This window comes from Camponotus floridanus, unplaced genomic scaffold, assembly GCF_003227725.1.
Source record: "Camponotus floridanus strain SB8 unplaced genomic scaffold, Cflo_v7.5 scaffold14, whole genome shotgun sequence".
Lineage (NCBI taxonomy): Eukaryota > Metazoa > Arthropoda > Insecta > Hymenoptera > Formicidae > Camponotus > Camponotus floridanus.
In genome coordinates, this window is record NW_020229259.1 from 1,267,961 (window position 1) to 1,294,412 (window position 26,452).

The 26,452-nt window shown below is 33.9% G+C and overlaps 1 protein-coding gene and 5 non-coding genes across 7 annotated transcripts; 3 read left to right on the plus strand and 3 right to left on the minus strand.

Moving 5' to 3' along the window:
- Positions 1-919: 919 nt before the first annotated feature.
- Positions 920-18,682, minus strand: LOC105249023 (synaptic vesicular amine transporter). 2 transcript variants are annotated; one of them, XM_011254154.3, is made up of 12 exons: positions 18,436-18,681; positions 7,438-7,580; positions 5,755-5,982; positions 5,277-5,433; positions 4,761-4,903; positions 3,029-3,211; positions 2,716-2,817; positions 2,453-2,627; positions 2,163-2,214; positions 1,649-1,832; positions 1,140-1,273; positions 920-1,057 (listed from the first exon to the last, which is right to left on the minus strand). In XM_011254154.3, the coding sequence occupies exons 2-12, from the start codon at positions 7,550-7,552 to the stop codon at positions 989-991; spliced, it is 1,542 nt and encodes a 513-aa protein (XP_011252456.1). In that variant the 5' UTR covers positions 7,553-7,580; positions 18,436-18,681; the 3' UTR covers positions 920-988. The 2 variants fall into 2 exon arrangements, with proteins under 2 accessions (XP_011252456.1, XP_011252457.1); XM_011254155.3 differs by having other exon boundaries at positions 989-1,057; positions 5,277-5,430; positions 18,436-18,682.
- On the plus strand, positions 1,404-1,474 carry Trnag-gcc. Its single transcript has one exon. It is a non-coding gene; the product is annotated as a tRNA-Gly (tRNA).
- On the minus strand, positions 2,268-2,340 carry Trnak-uuu. The gene has a single exon. It is a non-coding gene; the product is annotated as a tRNA-Lys (tRNA).
- Positions 3,290-3,360, plus strand: Trnag-gcc. Its single transcript has one exon. It is a non-coding gene; the product is annotated as a tRNA-Gly (tRNA).
- Trnag-gcc lies at positions 3,563-3,633 on the minus strand. Its single transcript has one exon. It is a non-coding gene; the product is annotated as a tRNA-Gly (tRNA).
- On the plus strand, positions 6,248-6,319 carry Trnaa-cgc. Its single transcript has one exon. It is a non-coding gene; the product is annotated as a tRNA-Ala (tRNA).
- Positions 18,683-26,452: the final 7,770 nt, after the last annotated feature.

The following is a 26,452-nucleotide window of genomic DNA, read 5'->3' on the forward strand; positions in this document are numbered from 1 at the left end:
CTTCTCATGCACTTATTTTTACGACGAGTCTTATGTTGTACGCATATTGAATCTAAGCTTTTACATTTAAGAGTAACTTTTTCATCATGTGTCTGTTCTTTTTTTTATTTTATATATTTTATTTTTTTATTTTATACATACATATATATATATATGTGTGTATAAAATAAAAAAATATATATATTTTGAAACACACATGTTTACTGAACATATCTTTTGCTATCGCACACTACGGCATAACGAATTTTTTAGCTTTTTCGTAATTTTTGCATTATCTTAGGCTTTAGCTCTATCATTATTTGTCTGTTACATATGATATACAATATACTTTTTGTATACTTGACTAGATATCGAGATATCGATGATGCAGAATACACAGAAGTACATTTCACAACAAATTCACTCTTATTACGCCTAATCTCGAATTATGAGAACGCGAAATCTCCCGTGGATTCTCGGACGTTTATAGCGCGATCTGTTTATAGATTGTATATATATATATATATATATATATATATATATATTATTTTTATAAATACCAAGTGTGGTGTTGTGCGACTTTCTCAAATCTATCTTTAAGCGAGATCATTAATCTTTTTCTCCGAAAATGTTGTCCGTCTATTAGGAAAACTTTATCCGATTATAAATAATTTTACAGTATATTTGCCAAATATTATCGAGTGCATGTCAACAATTGCGTTTATTGTCGATGTTTGTAGCTTATTATCATTTATTGGAATAAGTTTAAATATTTCGAACAAGAAATACGATAATAAAAAAGAAGAATAATTATCTCTCAATCATCAATAGTTTTTGGGGAAATATTTAAAAAAAAAATATATATATATAAATTAATAATATATTTAAATATAGATAATACGAAAACAATTTTTCTTTCTTACCATATGTTTGGAAAAGAAGAAGAGAAAACTTACTCATTCCGAAAATAAAATAACTGATCATGTTGAAAACATTTAGAATCACTGTTTTATTGGTCCTCTTCCTCGTTCTGATAGGTGACATATCGCACAGACGATTTTTCGCCAATTATCAACGACTATAATTTGATAGAATTCAAAATTAACGACAAGTTCGATGAAATAATATTTTCTTTATAAAAGCACGTAATATAATATTACCTCTTTTTCTTCTTTGTTTGGCGGCGCCCTTAGGAAATACATAAGGGGCGCGTACATGAAATTTAACATGGCTATACCAAAAAGCATCCACTCGAAACCAATAGTGTTGACCAAAGTTCCACTCAATGCGGGACCTGCAACAAAATAATATTTAATTATTTAGTGACAAATTTTTTTCTTACAAGTCTTTTATGTCTTGTTATCACCATTTTGGAGGACACTATTGATCCTGTTAATCAAATAAGATCTCAAGGATTTACAGAAGCATCGGTGGTTCAGTGGTAGAATGCTCGCCTGCCACGCGGGCGGCCCGGGTTCGATTCCCGGCCGATGCAGTTGTATTTTTGTCAATTTTTGTATAATTAAAGGTATACAAACACATATTTTTTGTAGCATTAATGCTACGCAAGATACAGTTTATATTATATCAATAAAATATCTTATTAGCGTTTGTTTTGCAAATAAATAGAAATGAAATGAAAACGGAAATGGAGTATATATGTACACACCTATAGCAAAGCCTAAACAAAATGCCACGTCTCCAATAGCGTAAACGCTTCCATAAACAGCGGTGTGCCTTATGTCCACCAGATATCCCAGCTGAGGCATCATTGAGCTATCCACCATGCCAATTGCGAATCCCAGACCCGCATTCGGTACGATCAGATGATTGATACTCCTCGCCAACGGAATCTGAAAACAGAAATTAAGTAATCTATGGCAAGAGACCAGGTAACTTTCGATTCAATAAATCATGATTAAAACATAGCTATTATTCGTTATCGAAACTCTGTGATTTATTATTGATTGATATATAATTAATATATGTTTGCAATATTAGCTAATTTGTGATATAATATATATATTATATATTATATAATTTATAATATATATTGTATAATTAATAATTTTGCGATAAATTCTTCATAGTTCCTTAATAAAAAAATAAATAATAAATCACAGCAGTGATACAAGTGAAGGACATTTCATATTTTTTCGGTAAAATAAGTATAGTTTACTTACACACATCAAACAAATACCAATAACAACTAGTCCTATCAGAGAGGCTAACCACCTGTAATAAGCGCATAATGTAAACACTTTAAGTCATCTTACAAAAAGATATCTCGCCCGAACAGGGACTCGAACCCTGGACCCTCAGATTAAAAGTCTGATGCTCTACCGACTGAGCTATCCGGGCGATATATCAACCATATTTAACGATTATTATTATTATTATATATTTTTCGCATTTGAGGAAACAAAAGCTTCTCGTTGATTTTCGCGATTTTTATCAATTCCAACAAACTGACCTGCCCATTTTATGCCCAAGCGGGCCGAAAAGATTCGTTCCGATCAAGTAACTAATGCTCGCTGGTAAAAACGTGGCTCCCTGTTTCCAACGACTCGCGCCCATCGTGTCCATCATCCAGATTGGTAGACTCGGTTCCAACATAGCGATGCCCATATTTGCGAATGTTATTGCGCCTACAACATCGACAATTGTATACTTCTTTGTTCAAGATATCAGTCACTTATATGTATTTTGTATTTGCTGAGAGATTTTTTTTCCTACCAGCTGCCAAAATAATATAAGGATCAGTGACGAGAGACTTTAACGATGGTGGTTTCGTTTCTGTGTACACGACAGATGGTTGAAGCATCAAAAGCTGTAACACTGAAAAGTTGTACAAAAAATTATACAATTTATGAACAATTACACTGTGTTATACAAGCTTTAAATTACTTTTTTAAGTAAACTTTTTAAGTAATGTTCTATCTTGTTGAAAAAATGTTGAATTAGAAAATCTAGTTAAAGTTTAAAAAATAATTTAAATTAATGCAATATACATAATAAGTATTGCAAGCGCAATTAATTATTTACTCACGTCCATCACCAAGGGCTAACGCGGAAAGTACTAAGAATGGGGCAGATTTGCCAACAAATTCGTACATTACTCCGCCAAAGGGGGGGCCGATAAGGACGCCGAGAGCAAGTCCACCCAATGCGATACCCATTGCGTTACCACGTTCTTTATCGTCCTGATACCTCTCCGCTAACATACCCATACCTAAGAGAAAGTTGAGTAGTGTAAAGTGTTACAAGCGTATTACATGTATTCACGTAAATATTACACCGGGTTGTAACAGCATCGGTGGTTCAGTGGTAGAATGCTCGCCTGCCACGCGGGCGGCCCGGGTTCGATTCCCGGCCGATGCAATCTTTTTACAAATTTCATTTCTTTTTGGTAATCAACGTAATATAATTATTGGATATATTCACAGATCTCTATCTCAGGTATCAAAATTTTGCTGAATCTCTTCAAGTATAATGAAGTTTATGTGTTTATTTCGAAAAGATCGAAATAAAAGGATTGTAATGAAAATTTTGGAAAATGATTGGAGACAAAAAAATATATCTCTGCATCGGCCGGGAATCGAACCCGGGCCGCCCGCGTGGCAGGCGAGCATTCTACCACTGAACCACCGATGCTTATACGAAGTTATATGAAATAATTTTAACACACAGAACAAAAGGACATTCTTGTTTTGAAAATATTTTTAGTTTTGACATGGAAATCTTGAAATGAGATTATATTGCGTTAATTAAAGAAAAATATAATTGCTCGAATAATTGCTTACTTGAATGAGCCATTTTATATAGTTCAATCAAGAAAAATATATTTTTATGATTTAAGATTTAATTTTCTTGAATGGAAAAGAAATAATGTTGGATAGAAAATAACATTTTTAAATCAAAGATTATAATTTTCTTAAAGTAGAATTAAATAATTATATATTCTTGAGGTGACAATTACAATATTAAAATAAGACTATAATATTGTTGAAATTTAAAATTATTAAATTCTCCTAAGAAGATTATAAATTGTTGCGTATATACGAAACAATGAACGCGTTAGTTTAAGTATATAAGTTTTGATTTGATACTTATTTTTTTCTGTGCACACACAGCAGTTTTCAACATTATTTAAGGATGTTTTGTACCTATTTTCAAAATATGGAGAATTTAATGAAAATTGTACAGAATGTCTTTACATGTATTTAGAATCTTCAGTATAATTTTTAAATCGATTCACTAAAGCGTTTACAAGGTATAAGGATTTTAATTTGCACCGAATTAACATGTGTTCTTATGGGAAACGTATAACCACGTCGATTCAAATGACAAAAATACATGGAAATAATATTTAGAATTTGTTTAAAATTTGCATAAGTTTAGATACAGAGGAAATATTTGGTCAAATAATATTATACAAGTACTAACTGGTTAAAAAGATATTAAATATAATTTAATGAAGTTAGCCATGTATCTATCACAAGGCGAAATTCTCTGCCAAAAGTTAATCATTTCGATTAACAAAATTTTGAATATTTCAGTAAAAACGCTATAAATATTAAAAAATACATCTCTGCACTGTAGCTAAGATCAAATTGTAATATTCACGCAATTTCTCATACTCAAAATACACCAAAAGTGGATATATTCGTCAATATTGATTTTCAGCTTTTTGCTGCGATTGTATATACAAAACATCCTTAATAATATTGTTATTTCGTAACATTGAGTTTATATGAACGAATAGGAAAATTAATCTTTACCGGAAACGCTGGAACATGACGAACCGATACCCTGAAGAGCTCGCGCTAGAAAAAGTATGCCATAGCTCCGTCCGAAAGCAAAAATCAACGTGGATAGGAACATGATAATAAATCCGGTAAACATAGGTATGCTGTATCCGATTCTGAAAAATAATGAGATTATTAAATATACTTGTAATATATTTTATTTACATTTAATGTAAAGCCCTTTTAATTATGTTAGATTAAAACGAGAGATTTGTCAAATTTTATTTTAAATAAAATTATTAATTTAAATTTATTTATAAAGAGAGAAAAATTAAAAGTTTTGGAAAATTTTTTATTGTGTAGAGAAAATGCTTCAGATGATAATTATTTTAATTTATAAAAATTATTCTTCAAAAAAATTCTTCTAAAAATTATTCTACATACGAATAATTTTATTTCGAAACTTTATTTATAACTTTATTTTTAAATTATTTTTTACCAATCTAAAATATTCCGAGTAAAAATATCACGTAAAGATGCAATGCTTACTTGTGAGTTAATGGCCCGACTATGGGATTAGCTAACAATTGAACAAAAGCTTTAGAAGCGAACATCATTCCCACTGCCACGGTCTCTTCTAGTAATTCTCGATGTCTTTGTTCCTTTTCCTTCATTTCCGGCGATGTAAGATTGGCTACAGCAACTTCTAAGATGAAACAGATTAGTAAAGTATTCATTTTGTGGAGCGCGTCGAAAGATTTTAGGTGAATGGAAATGTCTTCATCTTCCATTATTCCTTTCTCTTTCCTTCTAAAAATGCGATATCATTTTCTATATTTTTCTATTGCATTGAATCAATATATGTAGTCTTAATATAATCAATATGATTCACTTAAAGCATCTGCGATGGAGCAGATTAAAAACAAATTCACAAGAAGTTTATTATTTTGATATAAATATTTTTCTTGATAAAATAAATTTTTTTATTTGAATAATTGAGTCAATAATGCGACTAAGCATATTTTACCCGATATATCCATAGAAGGGGTAGCAACGTGTAGAAATTCCAATTGAGGGAAAGCCGATATATTTGGAGCACAAGGACATTTTGGCGTTGTTGTTTTTATCGTTGTTGTTGTTGTTGTCGGTGACACGGTGGTAGAAGTAGTTTGACGAGAACCGCTTCCTTCCAGATGTTCGCTTAATGTTGCATTGGGATGTTTGATGTCATAGAGAAATTCCGGTATTATTGGAACTGTAAAAATTTATACAGACAAATTAAAATTCGTATAAAGTATCTTTCAATATTATTTATAAAATAAATTATTATTTAGAAAATGAAAAAGTTATAACGGAAAAATTAATAAATTATATAAAAAAATCCTCACTAAGATCAGATATAATTCAATTGTATAAAAGCATATTGTCCTTTTTGTTTTATATAATAAAAAATTTAGTGAGAGAGAGAGAGAAGAACTCGCCACTTCTCTAAAGTGTATTTAAGACGTATCTTGTTAACCGGGGGTGTAACTCAGTGGTAGAGTGTCTGCTTCGCATGCTGAAAGTCCTGGGTTCAAATCCCAGCACCTCCAAGCCTGCTTTTTTTTTCTTTTTTTTTCTGATGACACTTTCCTATAAATTGTGTTTTCGAAATGATAATCAAAATTCTTTAATAATTTTAAAAGAATCGAAAATTATTTATTTATAATACGAATATAAGAAAGCATGTGTGAAGGATAATAAATTTATCAAAATGATACTTGTAAAAATATATGCATTTTATTAATAGAATTTTTATACAATGATTAAAAGTGGATTTCACGATTTGCTCGACGAGCGAGACGACATTCGTGAATATTTGTACGAAACGATCACGATCTATATATGATGTTACATAAATGCATGACCACTTATCCGGATTGGTGGCACGATACATGAAAGTCCATACGTTCCGTCGACATTTCGCGGACTGGTACGATAAACGCGAACGTTTTCTGAATTAAACATAAGATCACGCGACCAAGAAAAGTGGCGTCCGTCGATAGGATTCAAGAGGACTAAAAGCAGCGTTAAAATCGAGTGAAAAAAACCAAGTTAATCATATGATAATGGAAACATTAAATGCATGAACAACAAAATGTTTTTCTGTTTCCTTCTCTTTTTACCACTCGTTATCAATTATTCCGTATATTTACACATCTGCAACTGTAGTATTAAGAATTTTATTCGCTTATATATTAATGATAATTTCAGAATATTTCTCTGATGATTTAATTGTTTCTAAAATTCTAGTCTGTCTTACAATGGACCACGTGATTAAGAGAAAGTGATGAAGTTAATAGGTCTCGGTACTTGACCTACTGGAATTTAAAGCTATGGCCTAAAGAGGCAGCTTCGAAGCCTAACTAAAGAAGAAGCTGCCAGAAAAGGCAATAGAAATCAATTTATAAGTCTGTATTCTTACAATACTCAATCAGTCAAATTAAAGACTAATAAAAAGTTCGTCAATACAGCTGCTGTAGAATCAGCTGATTGTCAAAATAAATATATTATACAAATTTCCTTATCTAAGTTTAAATTCTTACAGATAAAGAAATTGACATAACTGTTTAATTGATCAATAACACTGTATGCTGTACATTAATATCAAAGATACATTGAAGGTTTCATAATTAATTAACGTCGATACGATGTAAACAAAGCCACTCACCTACAGTTGTTAGCAACATATTATCCAAGAGCAGCGCGATGGCGACGATGACGAGAACGAGCTTTCGAGATTGTCGGCATCGTTGCAACCAACTGCTCCATTCTCCACCTCCCATTCTCGAATTTTATCCTCCCGTTGATATTCTGCAACATTAGCAGGAAAATGTAAAATAATATGTGATAGAATTTCGTTAGGGTTCCCTGCATCCCTTACATCGATTCTATTTTCGGTAGAAATCGAAGTGGGTAAATAGAAATTACGGGAAATCAATGAGAGAAAGAGAGAGAAATCCTGAAATTTTCTCTCTCTAGGTGATTCGACGAAACGTCCTTTCACGAAGATGAACAATCGGCTCCCGTATTGCGTTGACACTTTAGCGCGTACATCCCGTGAAGACTTTTTTTCCATTAAGTTTTCGTTAAACTAACTACACTTGTCGATCTCCTTCGAAGAAGCAAAGATCGACAAGTGTATCTTATCAGACATTTCGCAGACACTAATTTCGTATAAATAGTACAGTATCAAAAGAAATGTTTCTTTGGGAAATTACTACGTTTATTGTAGAAAAGATTATTTATTGCTGAAATAATTGCACATACAAAAAAAATCTTTTCTCGCGAAAATGCAACGTTCATCAAGGCGCCAAAAAAGGCACAACATAATATTTTTTTATACTTTGTAACATAATAATTTAAATTTATACGTTGACATCGAAGAAAAGGAACAATACATTCTCCTTATTCAGCGCTATTGCCTAAATCATAAGCAATATTCTCGAATAAAATCAAGTCGCTTTCCATTGGAAGAAGTCTTGAACGAACGGAAATAGGTCTGAATGCCGGAAAAGGCGCATCTGCCTTAACAGAGGATAAAATCGTCTTCGCGCTGAAAACTGTCAATTGTGGAAAGTGGTCAAAATTACGATCTACTCCTTCGCAATTTCCTCTCTCAAATTGCTCGAATCGCATTTCGCTCACCTTTTACATTACATTTGAGACATTATGTTACATATTTTTACATGACTTTTTCGTGCACGTGTGAATAACATTTACTTATTTCATGTATTATTTAATTATTGCCTTGTGAAATGCAATGGACAGATTTCATAAAAATCTTTATATAAAGTTAAAAAAAACACGTGTTATTATTTAATTCATGTAGTATTTAATTATTTCCTTGTGAAATATATATATAACGGATAGATGTCGCAAAAATCTTTATATAAAGTTAAAAAAAAACAATATAAAAAATAACTCCATAGGTATATGTATTATTTAATTATTGCCTTGTGAAATATAATGGACAAATTTCATAAAAATCTTTATATAAAGTTAAAAAAAAACACGTATTATTTAATTCATGTAATATTTACATATTGCCTTGTGAAATATATATATATAACGGATAGATGTCGCAAAAATCTTTATATAAAGTTAAAAAAAAACAATATAAAAAATAACTCCATAGGTATATGTATTATTTAATTATTGCCTTGTGAAATATAATGGACAAATTTCATAAAAATCTTTATATAAAGTTAAAAAAAAACACGTATTATTTAATTCATGTAATATTTACATATTGCCTTGTGAAATATATATATATAACGGATAGATGTCGCAAAAATCTTTATATCTTTATATAAATCTTTATATAAAATATTAAAAAAAAACAATATAAAAAATAACTCCATAGGTATATTCTAAATGAACAATATGTAATTTTAAGAAATTTCTCTTTAACGTAAATTATTTTTCTCTTCATAATGTATAACATTTATACGACGATTGTGAGAACAGCAGTCTTAATTGTCAAAGTTTTTCAGAATGCTCGCTTCCGTTTCGTCTCGCTGGAACGACTCGCTATCGACTCGACGTTCGTTTAGCGCAATACAATTAACCGCATTAATTACAGGCTTTTAATAGTACCTCCACCGCCCTGCCGTTCCGCGCGCGCGATGCCCGCTTCTCTTTTATTCGTAATAACTCGGTTACCCCACGCTTTTAGCCCACCTAATTTTCACGCTCGGCCTTTGAAAAGGCAAGCATCAAAGGCTATTGCAGACTCTCGGCACTGTCTCGCGCGCTCACGCTACTTTACCCTATTTTTATTAAGAAAAGTCGCTGTAAGGCGATTTGAAACGCTATTTTGATGCATTATATCTCTAACAGACACGTCTCTCTTCTGATTTAAAAGTTGAAGATGACTCAACGTATATCTCTCTCTCTCTCGACACGCCTTTATCGATAATCGCATTTCTCAAAGCGAAGAGAATCATCAGGTAATAAGACCGATGAGCGCATCCCCACATGTCCGATTTTTACGAGGTACGCGTACGAAAAGAGATCGGGGCGCTTGGTACCGCGAGATAAGGGGGTGGTTAAGTGCCGATATCACCGTGAAGACGCACGCACGCACGCATACGTATAGAATGGTCACGGGGAGGTCGGGGGAGGGGGGGAAGCTTATACATCTCCGCTGCTGACGAAGTCGAAGATTGATAGAGTGGAAGGCTGGGGGAGGGGGAGAGGAAGGACAGGCAGATGGAGAATTGGTACGGAGGCAAAAAGAGAGCGGGGAGAAGCAATCAGCATTTTCCTGAAAGCCAACTCCCCGAGGACCGCGCATTATTCTCGGAAAAGATCGCTTCCACTCGTGCCACTTATAAGCTCCGCTACCATCCGCCATATCTATCGACTCCCCCTCCGATTCCATCCCCCCAATCTTCGTTCCACGTTCCCTTATTTTCTTGGTAATTACAACGAAGAATGACCGCAGGACTGGTCCTGTTTGTGCGGAGCTTTCCACGACTGATGTTGAGCGTAAACCGGCTATTCCCATCGAGAGAACGTCGATCGATCTACATCATTGCATTTTCCATTCCTAAGGAAATCCCCTTTCTTCATGACCACCCGCCGATTTGTCGTCTGTCTTGCTCCTGTTGCGAGACGCGCGATGGATATGCTTGCTTCTTTAAAGCGCGATACACTTACGCCTTCTTTCTCTTTTTATTTCGTCATCGGGAATTAAGGACTAGGAAGAGAGGATATCTTCATTCTGACAACTTAATAAAAATTAATTTTATATAGCCGTGAGAAAAAAGCACATGATATACGATGTAATAAATCTTTTATTATATTTTTTATCTTTTACCTTTTCTAAAGATATTTAATTTCTAAAGATATTTAATATCCTAAAAATACTTGATTTTTGATATTAATTCAATAATCATATCCGAAATGCGAGGCTTGAATTTTGGAGATTCGATACGAAATACATTCATGTGTAAAGTCAATAGTATAGACACTGGAGACTCGAACGGGTGGGATTCTGGAGAGGCGGTTGACGAGCGATGCGAGTCATTGAAAGGGTTTGACGGGGTGACGGTTTTGCGATTGACAGCTTCTCGGTAACGAAGCTTGATGAAGTGGTCGCGGGGTTCTGCCGACTCATCTCGAGGCTCGTTATGTCAACTCGCGTGTGCGTCATTGATACAACACCTAGGTGTTACCCTGATTACGCTATCGCGTACACGAAATCAGCCGGCCAAAGTTTTCGTCGTTTGAGTTAATAGAAAAATCGTGTCAGCCGTCAGTGCGTGAATTTATTGTAAAACGTGACCACTCTTTACGTGGCCGACGATTTCCGCGCGAACCACGCGACGGGATTTTTCATACAATAAAGGAAATAGAAAGTCCTGTCGTTCTCCGGAGTAACACGCTTCGGAAGTGAACTTATTTCCGCGCGACTGGTTAATCGAAAGAGGAATTTTTTATTATATTCTCATATTTGCGAGATCTTAATGTACATTAGTGAAAATTAACTTTATCGCATACATTGATTGTTAATTAATACTAGTAATTACCGAGAGAGACATACAATATATTAAAAAAATTTCTTATTTAATGTATATACTCGATAATGTATGATCGATAATTTTTTAATGTATATTCGTTAATTAATAATTTAGCAGATTTTTTATATATATTTGTCGACTTTAAAAATATTGTTAAAGACAACCAATATGAATTGTTTGAAATAATCATATAATTATTCGATATTTAATAATTATTCCTATGTGCAATTAATAGAAATTTTTATACGATAATTTATTTAATATATATATAATATAAAAAATTTCTGATTTAAATAATGTATGCTCGCTAATTTTTTAATGTATATTCGTTAATTAATAATTTAGCAGATTTTTTTATATATTATATATATTTGTCGACATTAAAAATATTGTTAAAGACAACCAATATAAAGTGTTTGATATAATCATATAATTATTTGATATTTAATAATTATTTCTATGTGCAATTAACAGAAATATCTATAATTTATTAAATATATATAATATTTTCGTGCACTGGTTTATTCCTTTGTGTAAAGTTGTTGCATTGCATTATATATTTTCATAATTATTATTATATTATTCAATTCTGATAACTAATTGTAGGTATTGAGTTGTGATGCTTATAGGTATAATGACAACTATAGTTAAAGATGAGAACTGGAAGGGAAGCAGCCCTTTAATCAATTTCTCTCGCTATTCCGTAGACAAAGTTACAGTCCGCGTAGGGTTAGTTCCTACTTTAAGAACCAATTAGTTCTGGTTGTTACGGCTCACTATACCGGGTGTATCGTCTCTCTCTTTCAATTTTGCTTTATTAACAGATATTTTGATAATCTTCGATCTTCCTTCACTTACTTATAAGATAATCTTCGATCTTCCTTCACTTAATAAGATACTATTATCTATAAAATATTTTCTATCTCCATATTTTTGATAAGTGATTCTGATTATCTAATATTAACTAATGTTGAATAATATGAAAAATTTTCACCACTTTGTATTTCTATTAAAAATATCACTGTATGTTATATTGAAAAAAAATAATATTATATAATTCCAAACCAGCTCATTCTCTTGAAAGCACACTGAGAAAAAAATTCTGTGTAAACCTGTGAGATGCACTAATAAAGAAAAAATTCCGGGTAAACCTATGAGATGCATTACTAAATGCATCTCACAGGTTTACCCAGAACTTTTTTCAGCAGCATTAAATTAATATTGGTTATATGAAATTTCTACGAAAAAAGAAAATAGCCAAGAATATAATCGATTAATTACGAGAATAAGACAAATTCTCTATCGATACATTTAATAATGCATCTCACAGATTTACCCAGAATTTTTTTTTCAGTGCAGTAATAGAGTAATTTTGGTTCATTATATGATGAAATTTCTACGAGAAAAAGAAAGTAACCAAGATTATAGTCGATTAATTACAAGAATAAGACAAAGGTTCTCTATCGATAAGAGGCTTTGAAAGGGAAAGACAATGGCGAGATGTGAATAGAGAGAGATGCAGATAGCTTAAAGAGCAAACTGTTGCTTTGCCTCTCAACAAGTAGGTCAACGACCGAACTACCGAATGGAGATTTTGATATCTTCAATGTTTCTTATAAGTGCAATGCGAAATGCAATCCTTTCGCATCCAATCGACACATTTTCTTTCTCGGAAAAATAAAATACTTCAATATCATTAAAAGTTATCATATCCACCTTTCATAATCTATCGTTTCAAATAGCATGACGTTTTGATTGTTTCGAATGTAAAATATTATTTTTAGCTCTTACGAAAGTTGACTAAGGTTGCCTCGAGTGCTCGTGTCAAATTTTTTACACGCCACGCGATAATCCCATTATTATGCTCTCTTTGTCGTGTATCACTGACATTTTATCGCAACCCGAAGCAATTATGCCGAAGACGGTGCTGGCTCCTCTCTTTGCCGCGCGATATTGCATGATAAGCGAATTACGTCTCGTCGCGAAATCATGTTACCTCCGTATAAAATCACTGTGTTACGAAGTTTCGCCGTCGCCGTCGGTCCGATCGCACGGCAGTATGGTCCCGATTCAGGAATATATCTCGAACTTCGTGCACAAAATTAACTCGAGTATATTAACGCGGATCTGTCCTCCTGGAACATGACAATATGGACAAACGATTTTACGACGCTCGATATTTCCCCGTCATTCATTATAATGCTTATATTTTGAATTATGATTCACTTACGTCATTATATCGCGGCGAATTGAATTTGTTCCGACATGTTAGGCAGAGTGTATCGAAAATTACATGCACATTTTTTAATAACGTAATTCCACGCACGTCTCGGCAAAATTGTAACAATAACATCATCTGTTATCAATGTCTGTATCAATTAAAGACGGACATGCAAATGAGTTAGGGATTGTTAAGTAAAGACATATGCGATATATTTTATACAGGATGCTTTAGAAAAAAGAAAGTTTTTCTTGCATTATTCATTATACTGTCGAAATGAAAAATGGATCTCAATGTAAATTTTATTTTCAGGTTTTAATAAAATTATAACATTAAGCACTTTAAATGTATCAATGGATAAGAAAATTATATAATATTATTTTAATATTATTTTAAGATTACTTTAACACAGATTAACTAAAATTGATGTGAAAAATTAAGCAATTCTGGATGATGAGAGAGGTGTCAAATTTCTATAAAGGATTATTTAAATTTAAAGAATCAAAAGAAATTTCTAAGACATTCTATGTAATTATTATACTAAATATTGTGCATATTCAATAAGATTAAACGTTTATGTCTTTCGTATCTTAATAATTTATTTTAATTTTAATATTTTGTTGGAATAATTTCCAATCACTGTATTTTATTGCAGCAATAAAAAATCTAAAAAATAACATATGCATTTACACAATAATGTCACTTTATATTTTAGAAATAAAAGCGTTGTTATACATTTGAATTTCATATATACTATTGCATTATTTTGTTAGCGATATCTGAATAATGTAATCGTATTTTACTTGAACATAGAATTTTCATAAAAATTTTAATTTTCCTTCTCTCCTTTAATATAGAAGAAAATTTAATATAAATAAATCTTAATATGAAAATAAGTCGTCAGATAATTTCACATAAATAGATTTTATCATAAAATGCCAAAATTAATCTATTCTGTACTTTAGCTGATTATTGCTGGCAAAACGAAGAATTGCAGATTAAAGCAAAAAAATCGAGCTCATAATCGGCTCAATGAGAGAACCCAATTTATCGTCTACGACTCTACTTATGACGATATATGAGATTTCTTACGTTTCAAATAAAAACCACTTTTACAAATTGGACACGCTTCTCATGCATTTTTAACGCTGCTATTTTTCACATAACTTTTAATAAAGAAACAATCAAACTGTTCAATCTAACCGATTGGAATAAATTGTATTTCTGCCATTCAATGGAATGGTTATTCAGAAAGAATTCAAATACCGACACCATATTTTTTGTAAAGGATATATATCTTTTTGCATTCTAGAGAGCTTGCAGCATTATCATGTATTACTTTTTTAAAAATAATATTCGCGTTAAAATATTCAACAAAAAGAAAAAAAGAAAGTTCTTTTTTTTTTAATTAATCATCAATATCTTGGAAATCTTAATAAAAAACGTGCATAGTGAAAGAAAGGATCTCGCTAGATAAATTTCAATTTAGTTGCTCACAAAATTAAAGGCGATTCGGTAATACGTCATGTATTGCGTTTTTTCCGCTACGTGTCGAAATGCGTCTATGAGGAAGGAATCGGATGTAAATCAAACTCAGATAGCCGTGAAACGAGACTTTAGACGAGACGAGGTCAGAGACGGAATCCTCTGGAAATAAAATTACGTCTTCGATCGTGCGTAAATGAATTTACCGCTATTCCGTCTATCGCTTCTTTCTTGACAAGTCCCTGCCTAATCAGATAAATTGCGAGTAATTCAGTATATGATGCGTTTGCTTTATTGCTATATACTTATTTAAGAATATGAAATATAAAATTTTATATATATATATATATATATATATATATATATATTAGATAGATGTACGTTATAATTTTTAAATATTATTAAAAATATCTTGCAATTTTTTAATTTAATTTTCTCAAAAATGGAAAGTTTCAAATAAAAAGAACTTTTATTTTATCTTTTTCTTCCAAAAGCAAAGTTACATCTTTTTTTGTAATATTTCAAATCTTTATCTTTATAATTTATAAAGATTATATGAATTTTCACGTAACTTAATAACATCTAATCATAACTTATTTAAATTTAATACATCGAGATGCTATATTAAATTAATATAAGATATATTTGATGGTGATTAACTTCCATTCCTCCAGTGGAAACAAAAAAATAGTCGCATTAAAAGTCAATGACTGTATCGACGATGTATTTCCTATTCAATTAACGAATTGTCAAGAGAAAGAATTATTAGAAAAAAAACTGGGAGCAATTAAAAACCAGAAAAAATCTCACAGAGTGTTCCTCGGTTACCGGTCTTGTCGATCCGGTAATCGCATTAGGGACAGTAATTACGACACCGCCCGTAGTAACATGAAACCCGTAGGTCGGGTAAAGTACTGGACAGGGTTATGCAGATTGCTTTATAACCTTGTTACCGATCACTCTATTAACCTTACGAGGTTGCAATCCCAACCCTTCTACTGGCTGTTCCTGTTTCAGCCAGGCGACAACGAGAGACGCGATGAGAGTATCATCTTTTCATCTCTCGAGTTTGCGACGTTCAACCCCTTATGATTCTCCGAGGCCTCCTATTTTATTTGCTTTAAATCATCATCTTCGTAAATTTCACGATTTACGACAAATAGGTAGAATTGTTAGCGCGTTTAACGATGAGAGAAATGGCGATTGCTATCAGGGATTGGATGTTCAATTTCGAACTTGAACGCGTCGAGAAGATATAGAAGATTTTCCGACGAAATGACAGAGTCGGAGAAACAACAGCCTCCGGGAAAATGATTCTTACTCCCGGTAATTTGCGCGAGAATCCGTACCTTTTGCAATTCACCCTTCGCCGACCCTCTCGATTCGACTGCGCTTTGACGCGAACTCACCGAGAAAGATCAGTGCGAGAGACTGCAGATGACACGTGGAAATGAGGGCATTTGTTCTATGGCCGTGGATCACGATCAGGAAATCCGGTATTACGTGACTAAGGGACAGCAGAAGTGCTCCGGACACCTCGGTAACGAGTCTGAAGACTCCGCAAACGAATCTGGCAGGTGAATAATACAGCCTAACACGTTGATGTAGTGGTCATAGATGACCGATGCTATTGACGTGTATCTCATCAATTTACGTATAAATCAGGTGCGATCAATTCTATAATTTTTTATTATTTTTCTTGAAAGTCACGACTTTAAATGGACTTTATTCATCAAAAATCAGCTGACACATAACTAAAAATGAACATACTATATAATTTTATGATATTCTTATATAATGTATCTATTATATTATTCATTTTAATTATATATTCTCATTAATTTGTATATTTTACCAGAAATTCTTCAATATGCATTTTTTCAATATGCATTCTTCTTTTATTTTAAATAAAAAGAGAAATTTAAAGCTTTTGTGGAAATAAATTTGTGAAAAATCAAATTTTATTCATTCAACCTGCGAAAATGATTAATTATATATGTAAATAAATTAGCATGTTATTAATAACTTATGATCGAACTTATGGCACAGTGCCATAGCTATATAAAACATTTATTAATTACAATCGGTCAACAAAATATCTATGTTTTAATTAGTAATTTGTATATTCGCTCATTTAGATATATTATATTTGTTAAGTGATTTAAACACAATTAATTATTAATTAATATTTAATAAAAATTACTCTTACATGGCCATTTAAATCTTTACGGTTTTAAGTAAAATAGATCGTGTAAATGAAGCATAATATTTACAATAGAGGAGCAATTATTATCAATAAAAATCTTTGTAACGCCTCAAAGAGTAGAAAATTCCAAGATTTCGTAACTTTTTTTCCGCGCGAAAATCTTTAATTTTCTTACATCTAGTGTGTTAAAGGATAGTAATTCTTTCGTGCTTGCTAGCGCGTTACGTTAAGTGATAAAGCGACGCGTCGACGGTTATACTGAATCGAGCGAAAGAATACTTCATCCAATAAATCGCGGCATAAACCGTAAATCGCGGCATCGTATATGTCATGATTAAATCTACTCTGGTACAGATGGTCTGCGTCGCGCGAGAGGAAATAAACACGAAGAAAAAAAATATGTCAAACAAATAAATGAAATTATTTTCGAACACCAATCATCCAATCGTTTCCTTGTCAAAAGACAAAAGTCTTTATTTATACTCTTTTGTTATATTTTTTTAGCTTTGTCAATAATTTCAGAGGGGAACACAAATCTGTCTCTGATTTTGCTCGAGAGAAGTAATATAGGGATTCTATATATTATTTTTTTATCGATATATAATCTCGAGTTTGTCAATTCTACGTCAAAAGGACGTGTAAATGTATAGTGTTTGAAGCAACATATTATATAACATTTTGGTCTTTTATCACAAAAGATGTTAAAAGTGACACTCACGAGCGTGCAAATTAATCTTAAATTATTTTTTAATACAAAAGACCAATAATTATTCTCGATCATGCGTTTTCAATTTTAAGTCAAATTATTATACTTGATCTTTTATTATTATTTTTTTGGATTGTAACAACTTTTTGCATCTTACTCCAACGCTTGTGATTATTAGCCTTTTGTATTAAAAAATTATTTATGATTATTATCATTTATATCACATTATATATATATATATATATATATATATATATATATATTATATCACATTATATATATATATATATATATATATATATATAGATATTTTTTTTTTAATTTATTAATCTTAAATTAATTAACCTCTAATCTCGTGTTATCGAAAACCTAATTCTCGATACGTTCGATAATAAACCTCTGGAGGATTTTCCTAACATTTGATAAACATTATTGTGACGGCTGCTTTTCCGAGAAAACACACTGTACATGTTCCGCACATTTATTCTATTTCTACTGTATTTGCTATATACTTGTTTACTCACCGGTGTCGCTCGGTCCTGCCGGTGGAGCGAGCGTTCTCCGATCCTGAATCGCTATCGTTGCTAGCCGTCGAGGTCGCGGCCCGGCTGACGAGGCTGAGGAGTGATGGGGCACCCCGATGGTAATTGTGCGGACGATCGAGAGCGATAAGGGCGCATCTCACCTCGTTCGTGCCGGCTCGGAGCCGTCGCTCTCTCTGCCTACCACCGTCTGCGTCTCCCGTGCTTCTTCGACGTCCTCTTCTTGATCCATGAAAAGATCCAGAAGCCCCCAGCCACCGGCAGGGCGCATGGTCACTGCGTGCTTTTCGCCCCTTCGCGTCCCTTCCTCCCTCTCCCCCTTCCTTTTCCCTCCCACCACTGGCATTTTGTATATACGTCTCTCTTACACACATGCGCGTACAATACAAAGAGCGTGTCACCCGCCCATTCGCACCCACGCGAACACGCATAACGCTCTCTTCTCGGGCTCTCTTTTTTAGGAGAGATCTCCCTGTTTTTTATTCTCCTCTTTGACCAAAATAATAACTGAATTTACGTATATTCATCTTGTGTCCTTGTGGCCGCTGATGTTTTTCATGTTCACTCCCCACTCAGTCAGGGTGAGAGAGATCCTCTCCTTCGCGCGAACATTATTCTGGTCATTCGTCTCCCTCCATCGAGGTGACTGTCGACGCCCCCCGAGCTATTGTCTCTATATCATCCAGTCTCTCTCTCTCCACCTCTTTTTAAATCTGTCAGTTTTCAATGGAATTGACATTACCTATATGCAGCTTTCCATTCTTCCCTCTTTTCGTATCAGTATGGACCATGGATTCGACTTTATAGCCGTTACTTCGTCATCGAAATGATTTACGATGCTGCGTGAAAATAATTTTAAAAATAACTCGCTTTCTCCCCTTGTCAAAGATATAACGAATTGAAATCCCCCGAAAAACGCTTAATAATTTCAGATGTAAACTTATTCTCAAGCTTTGTCGAGTACAATCGTTTCGAAAGCATGTAAAAAAATGGAAACTTATAATTTTAATCTCAATCGAATATGCCAACGTAATTAAGATTCCCCCCTCGACTTTAACCATCTGCGAATGGCGCAAACTACGCGGAATTTACTTCGAGGCTACAAAGGAATGCGAAGATCGCGAAGAATTCTCTATATGAATCCTCAACGCCTCTTCTCAGGCGCTTTATTAAAACGACTATTATCACACATTCCAGAAACAAAGATAGCGCCGATATATCCCCATCGTTATTGCGTCGCGTATATTTTAATTGAATAAAGCCTTCAGCGATCTTAATTATCATAAAACGGAACGAATGTCCTTCCCGAGTGTTGCGAGTGTTGAGGCAGGCAAATAGACGAGTCATTTTCCCTTCGCTAGAAGGGGTTCTCCGGAAAGTCGTTCTCGTTGCCAGTTTGCCACCTGTGGAGTCGAACGAGAAAGCAATATAGAAATTCCAGGCAGGAAGCGGGTTCACTTGTTGATTTTAGGAAACTCCGGGGAAAACACACGAGGTGCAACTTGTTGCTAAAGGAACCGCCGCTAATCGGTTTTGGCCACGCGGTTTACACACGAATAGATGGATAATTAACAGGGAGATGAGGGAATCTAGAGATACCTTCGAGATTATTAAATAAATAGAGAATAACGAGAGCATTCCAAGGGTTAGGTTCCAAGGGATTTGAAATTGCCTAGGGTCAGCTTCGTCAGCAATCTTGGCTAATTATTTTTAATGATTCTAGGTTAACGCGGACAACTTGATTATTTATCGTTAATTATGATCCTTCGATAAATATCTTTTCGATATGACATATTATAATACGACTAATAATAAGTAAAAGCGATAATATTTTTTTAATTCATTTAGATTATTTTTATTGCTTATTTTTACATTTATTTTTTTGATTAGTGAATATATATATATGTGAGAGAAAATGAAACATGCGTTTACATTGTAAAGTACATTATATGATTTTTAATACCAAAAAGAGCTTGTGTACTTGCGAGTTTAAGAAAAAAATTATAGCCCCCCTAGGAGTTTATTCTACTTTGGGGTTTATTGACTTGATAATCTTGAAAAATCGAGACTTGATTTTACTTATTTTAATAGGACTTCATTATTACGATCTACAATTTCACAATTAATGACGAGGAGCAAACGACGATGTTCCTTACTCGTAACTTTTTTTTTCATAACCACATTTTGTCGATGGTAAAAGTTGCGTAACACTGTCAAAAATTTTTTGGAGAGACACGAAATAATAAAACTAGGTAGATCTTTTCGTCGTTGACTCAATCTTGTGACTGAATCTTATAATCGGCTATCATTTTGGTAAAACCTATATAATACAAAGTAAAAAAAGTTAAATTAATCTTATATTATAGTATAATATTAAATTAATTGTATAGAGATTTTAATATAATTATATTAAAATCTTAATATATAATTACATAACATTAAATGTTTAATACAAATATATTAGTATAGGCGGTAAAAGAACTTTTTAAATTAATAAAGTTCGCAAATTAAAAATCTATAAAATTTCGCATATTTTAAATCCATTAAATCCATCAATTTTTACAAAATGCAGGCGTATTAATTATTGATAATTTCCGATAGCTGGCGGGGTAAAATGTACGAGCGTCATCGCGCACAATAGGTGCCAAATAATGCATTGTGCGGAAATTGAGGAGCTGCGAAAGACTTGTCTCCTCGAGATCTACGTATATAGAGGGCGAGAAAACGCGTAATTGAATGATGCGCAACTCGGCTGCTCGATGAATAGAATTCAATGAGTCGACACTACCTGCAAATATACACGGGGACGTCGCGAGTTACGATCCGGACTCGGTGTGTCTCTCACCCCGAAGATCTTCGTCGGGAAGACAGTCGACGCGTCTTGTCGCGAATTTAATTCCCGCGACGAGACAGAGCGAGATTGGTCGGGTGGTTTCGTCCGCTCAAATATATTTCCTTCGTCGTCCATTTTAAAAAATCCCTGTCTCGCTCATCGAGTCCTGTCGTGTATCGTCAGAAGTTGTGTTGAAGAGATACGCCCAAAAGAAAATTGGAAAATGGAAACCTTCTCGTAGGGAACATCGTCGTTGCACTCCTCGAGATGCTCTTACGTAGAAATTATGATTTTATTCGAAGGGGACAGGGGCCCCGCTTAATTCGCTTCGGCCACATTGCGATTTTTTCGAGACAGTTTGCCTAATCGAGCGACGTTGCTCGTGGCAACTGGCGATCGATTTCGAAATACGTGCTATTTCGCGAGAAGCTTTAACCGTTCAATCGCGTCATCCCGCAAAATCATTAACTCTCCATCATGCTCCCTCTTCATTGGACAAGAGAAATTAAACGCGTGCATCAACGCAATTAGACATAAAGCGTAGCGCGTGTGAAATTATACATTTTTAATCCTTTCAGGTCACTTTTTAAAAAAACAAATAATAACATTTACTACAATACTAAATAATAACATTTTCTCAAGGATAATAAATTATTGGATGTTTAAATGTGTACGCTATTTCGTATAATTCTTCGTCATAGATGCTTTGAAAAGTATAATCAACCAAATTACAAATCATTTTAAGTGCTGCATAAATTTTTTTATTACACTGTAGGCTTTTGAAACACGTCACATTGAGAGAATCAACATTTCTTTGGATAATAATTAATTATTTACCGGCAATTATTCGATTTAATCTGAAGGAAAAGAAAAGGATCGAAATTCTTTTAGCAAGAAAGAAATTCGTTTTCGTACTCGATAGAGAGAAAGAGAGAGAGAGAGAGAGACAAGCCGCGGATCGTAAATTTTAATTTTTAATAATTAATTATTTACCGGCAATTATTAGAATTAATCCGAAGGAAAAGAAAAGGCTCGAAGCTCTTTTTTGAGCAAGAAAGAAATTCGTTTTAGTACTCGATAGAGAGAAAGAGAGAGAGAGAGAGAGACAAACCGTGGATCGTAAATTTTAATTTTTAATAATTAATTATTTACCGGCAATTATTCGATTTAATCTGAAGGAAAAGAAAAGGATCGAAACTCTTTTTTGAGCAAGAAAGAAATTCGTTTTAGTACTCGATAGAGAGAAAGAGAGAGAGACAAGCCGCGGATCGTAAATTTTAATTTTTAATAATTAATTATTTACTGGCAATTATTCGATTTAATCCGAAGGAAAAGAAAAGGCTCGAAGCTCTTTTTTGAGCAAGAAAGAAATTCGTTTTGTACTCGATAGAGAGAAAGAGAGAGAGAGAGACAAGCCGCGGATCGTAAATTTTAATTTTTAATAATTAATTATTTACCGGCAATTATTCGATTTAATCCGAAGGAAAAAAAAAAGGCTCGAAGCTCTTTTTTGAGCAAGAAAGAAATTCGTTTTAGTACTCGATAGAGAGAAAGAGAGAGAGAGACAAGCCGTGGATCGTAAATTTTAATTTTTAATAATTAATTATTTACTGGCAATTATTCGATTTAATCCGAAGGAAAAGAAAAGGCTCGAAGCTCTTTTTTGAGCAAGAAAGAAATTCGTTTTGTACTCGATAGAGAGAAAGAGAGAGAGAGAGACAAGCCGCGGATCGTAAATTTTAATTTTTAATAATTAATTATTTACCGGCAATTATTCGATTTAATCCGAAGGAAAAAAAAAAGGCTCGAAGCTCTTTTTTGAGCAAGAAAGAAATTCGTTTTAGTACTCGATAGAGAGAGAGAGAGAGAGACAAGCCGTGGATCGTAAATTTTAATTTTGAGCAAGAAAGAAATTCGTTTTGTATTCGATAGAGAGAAAGAGAGAGAGAGAGACAAGCCGCGGATCGTAAATTTTAATTTTTAATAATTAATTATTTACTGGCAATTATTCGATTTAATCCGAAGGAAAAGAAAAGGCTCGAAGCTCTTTTTTGAGCAAGAAAGAAATTCGTTTTGTACTCGATAGAAAGAAAGAGAGAGAGAGACAAGCCGCGGATCGTAAATTTTAATTTTTCAAGTGATAACAGGATAGCACATCCCACGCGCTGATGTCGATCCTTCGCTGGTTGGCGTCGATGGATTTCATTAACTCGAAGAGACCGCGTTTCGTTCAACATCGAACGAACGATGGTATGCGAAGATGACAACGTGCGCTCTCGCACGGCCGGGTATCGTCCTGGAAATCGTGGAATTTCTTTATTGTGCGCCACCGCATCGAGGGCTCCGGGTCTTCCTTAACCAACCGTTCCTCTCCTTCCTCCTCTTGCCTGAGCTTTTCCCCTTTTCATACCTCTCTCGCCCTCGGTGCCCCATCATCTTGCCCGCCACTTTCTCGTACGAGACGATGCCGTCACCGGCAGATGTTGCTCTCAAGACGCGCCGCTATAATTAATACGGAAGCGAACGTTTTGCTGGAAAACGCAATCGTAAGGTTAATTCAATTCGCGCGAAACGTAAGCGGCCCTTTACAAAAGGGCGCACCGAGGGAAGGGTGCGAAAATACTTTGCCCTTCATCGTTGGAGACGAAATGAAACCTGGATTGCGTTTTAACGCGCTGGAGTAGCCAATCTGGATGACATGCGTCTTCCTTTCTCGATATCTCTCGACGCAAGATCCGCGATCTAAGCGATGATATATCTCGGGATATAAAGTGTGACACGCGCCGCCAGATGAGAATTAAGAAAGCACGTTCTCCAGAACGTATCGCTCCTTTTTTTTCTATCCGATTACATTTATTCCATGCTCTTCATCTTTATTTATAATCCACGTTCGGACAGCGGCACTTTACGAAAAAGAATTGGATGGGATCCGGAATTGACCATCGGTCTTGGGAACACCCTTGCCGTTCTCATGAAAGGCAATGAGTTCGCAGGCGCAAAATTCTATGGCGAATCTACGAGCCTGTCGTTTATCTACCGCATCATTTCGCACAGTTTTTTCCCCTTCGTTTTCTTAACTTCTGCCCGCGCTTATGTTACTTATGTCCCTCAAGAGCCCCGCAATTCCATCTTTCTTCCATCCATCAAATTTTCGTACCGCAGATTCCGACGGCGACTTGGATATTTTAGTCCACATTCTTCTTCTACAACACGTTTAACATCAACTGTCTCCTGTTAACACACAGACTGTATAATATTTATTTATATCTTAAACTTGGCGCATATTTGATAAAAATACGCTAAAAACTGTTTAAACTCTATTTAATTATAAAAATTAAACATCTGTTTATCTTATATTTTTTTACATAAGCATATGTGTCAGTCAAAGTGTTATTGAGGTATACTTATATCGTAAATATAGTTTTGTTCAAAAGGCGCAAGTGTGTCTTGACAAAGCTGCGCTTATTGGCCGAAAAGTAAAGAAGCCACGTTTCTGCGAGAAGTTGCTAGGCTCGCTTGTTAGTGCAGTAATATCGAAGAAATTCTATTGCCCTCGCTATCGACTATCACGTCTTTCTCTTCTTGTCGGTCCATAAATATCGTTTGCTCGGGAGAGACGCTCCTTTTTATAGATGCGTTTAATATATTTCGAGTGGTATATTTGAAACTAAAAGCAACCACAGTAATTGATCCAAGTGTCCTTTAGAGAGATTTGTTTTGAATTTCACGTTTGATTTCGTAATTCGTACACGCACATATGAGATACGCAGACGTTCTTTCGTAGGGTGAACAGCGCTCTGTTAACCGTATTTCTCGTGATGCGGCAGGGTAACTCCCGACACGTACGTGCCGGGGGTGCAACGAAAAGAGAAAATGATCGATGCTCGACTTAAGCCAAGAGTTACATCGAAAGCCTTTCTCTCTCCGACATTTCCTTCGGATTAGTTTCCGCGAAGGTTAACGCCTGCCTCGTTACTTTAAGCAATCGTAACGGAGCTGCGGAGAGAGTGTTTCCGCAGCTAAATCTTCCCACGTTGTCAACACTACGAGCGCCAGTATTCAGAGCTAATCCACGAAAAAGCCTGTCGTATCCAGGATAAGTTCTTCGTCTTTCCACGTTTAATTTTCTCTAATGACGTGCAGCAATCAAGCATCGCGATTATCAGAGTATACAGATATAGTAATTATAACAGATATAGTAATTATAAATGTTATCCATTTTTTTCTTCATAGTTCAATCCATTGTGTACACTGAAGTATTCTTTCGTAAATATCTAGGAGAAGATTGCGATAAAAAGATTGCATTTCTTTGTAATTTTCGTTTACTCGTTCAATTTATGTACAAATCCACGAAAAATCTGGTTGTATCCAGGATGAGGGCTCCATCTTTCGCCACGTTTAATTTTCTCTAATGACATGCAGCAATCAAGCATCGCGATTATTACGATACAGATATAGTAATTATAAATGTTATCAATTTTTTTCTTCACAGTTCAATCCATTGTATACACTGAAGTATTCTTTCGTAAATATCTAGGAGAAGATTGCGATAAAAAGGTTGCATTTAAAAAATTTTTGTTTACTTATTAATTTATGTACAAATGCACGAAAAAACTGGTGTATCCAGGATGAGTTCTCCATCTTTCGCCACGTTTAATTTTCTCTAATGACATGCAGCAATCAAGCATCGCGATTATTACGATACAGATATAGTAATTATAAATGTTATCCATTTTTTTCTTCACAGTTCAATCCATTGTGTACACTGAAGTATTCTTTCGTAAATATCTAGGAAAAAATCGCGATGAAAAGGTTGCATTTTAAAAATTTTTATTTACTTATTCAATTTATGTATAAATGCACGAAAAAACTGGCGTATCCAGGATGAGTTCTCCATCTTTCGCCACGTTTAATTTTCTCTAATGACGTACAGCAATCAAGGCAATTATTAGAGTATATATAATAATAATAAATGTTATTAATTTTTTTTTCTTCGGTTTAATTCACTGTGTACTGAAGTATTCTTTTATAAATATCTAGAAGAAGATCGCGATAAAAAGATTGCTTTTTTTTGTAATTTTTGTTTACTCTAAATAAGTTTAATTTATATACAAATAATATTATAATAATCATATAAATATTAACAATTTCATAGATTCTCTACGC